This window comes from Mus caroli, chromosome 17 (genome assembly GCF_900094665.2).
Source record: "Mus caroli chromosome 17, CAROLI_EIJ_v1.1, whole genome shotgun sequence".
In the NCBI taxonomy this organism is placed as follows: domain Eukaryota; kingdom Metazoa; phylum Chordata; class Mammalia; order Rodentia; family Muridae; genus Mus; species Mus caroli.
Genome location: NC_034586.1, coordinates 5,684 through 6,807, shown reverse-complemented (window position 1 = coordinate 6,807; position 1,124 = coordinate 5,684). Strand labels below are relative to the sequence as shown.

At 54.9% G+C, this 1,124-nt stretch overlaps 1 protein-coding gene across 1 annotated transcript in view; it reads left to right on the top strand.

Moving 5' to 3' along the window:
* Window positions 1–1,124, top strand: part of LOC110283893 (phosphatidylserine decarboxylase proenzyme, mitochondrial-like) — an 8,438-nt gene that overhangs the window by 2,778 nt on the left and 4,536 nt on the right. The window contains exon 4 of the mRNA XM_029471382.1: window positions 635–800. Coding sequence (XP_029327242.1) covers window positions 635–800 — 166 coding nt within the window. The remainder of the gene's footprint in view (window positions 1–634; window positions 801–1,124) is intronic.

The window sequence follows — 1,124 nt, the reverse complement described above, 5'->3', positions numbered from 1 at the left end:
CAGAGCAGGGAGGCGGCTTTGGAGCTAGGTGGAGAGCCTCCTGAGCCTGTGGATGAAGCCACTGCTACACCCTACCATTTAGCAGAAGAGGAAGCAAAAGACTGAAGGTTTTCCCAGGTGCCACAATGGAGTAACAAAAGACTTGGCAGGTGTNGCCCAACTGTCTAGGCTCATGGCACTGTGTCTCGTCTTTCTGGCACCTGTGAGGATAGAACTGTCTTTGGGTCCCAACCCTCCTAAGCATGGGAGGTTGTGGGTATATGGCAGGTTCTCTTCCTTCCCATTAGGGGCTCCAAGGCCTTTGCTCAGGCTGCTGCTGTACTTAGAGGTTCCTAGGAGTCGTTCCTGAGCTGCTGCTTACTCAGCCGGCCGGCAGGTGGGAGACACTAGGAAATAAGCCCAGTAGTCAGGCANCCAGGCCCCTGCCTCACAACTTGAGTTGGTTAGAATGGAATGGGCACTGCAATGCCTGCTGGAACTCTTTGGTTCCATTGGGGAGAGAGGCAGCTTGCTGGGGAGGCGAGGGGGCGGGGTAGGGGTAGGGAGCAGGACCGGCACTGGCTGAGGCGTTGCTCCTCAGGTTCCTCCAGACTTAGGCACTGACCCAGGCCACGGTTGGACATGTGTCCTGCAGGTTGTACTTTCCCCAGCTGGCCCTATGGCAGAGGCTAGGCCAGCTGAGCTGCATGTCCAGACCTGCTCTGAAACTGCGCTCCTGGCTGCTGACCATCCTCCACTACCTCCTGCCCTTCTGTGTGCTCAGGCCCCTCAGCCAGGTGGGATGGAGGCCCCTGAGCAGGGTAAGTGTAAATAGGCCTCCTGGCCATGACCCTCCCTTGGACAGGCCTGAAGGGGAAGCACAGAGAAGGAAACAACTTATCAGAGACTGCAATCGTGAGTAAATATGTGTGAGAAGGTTGTTTGGTTGGCAGCCCTGTGACAGTTCAGAACGCACTGGTTTTGGAAGGAACTTACGTTTGTCAATCAGAAAACAATGTCACTGGTTTCCACATGCAGAAGAAAATAGGTGATTGTAAGAAAAAAACCAAGCAGAGTCTAGCCAGCCAGCAGAGGGTGGTTTAGGAAGCTGTAGCCAGGCTGGGCCTGTTAGTTGGAGTACATGC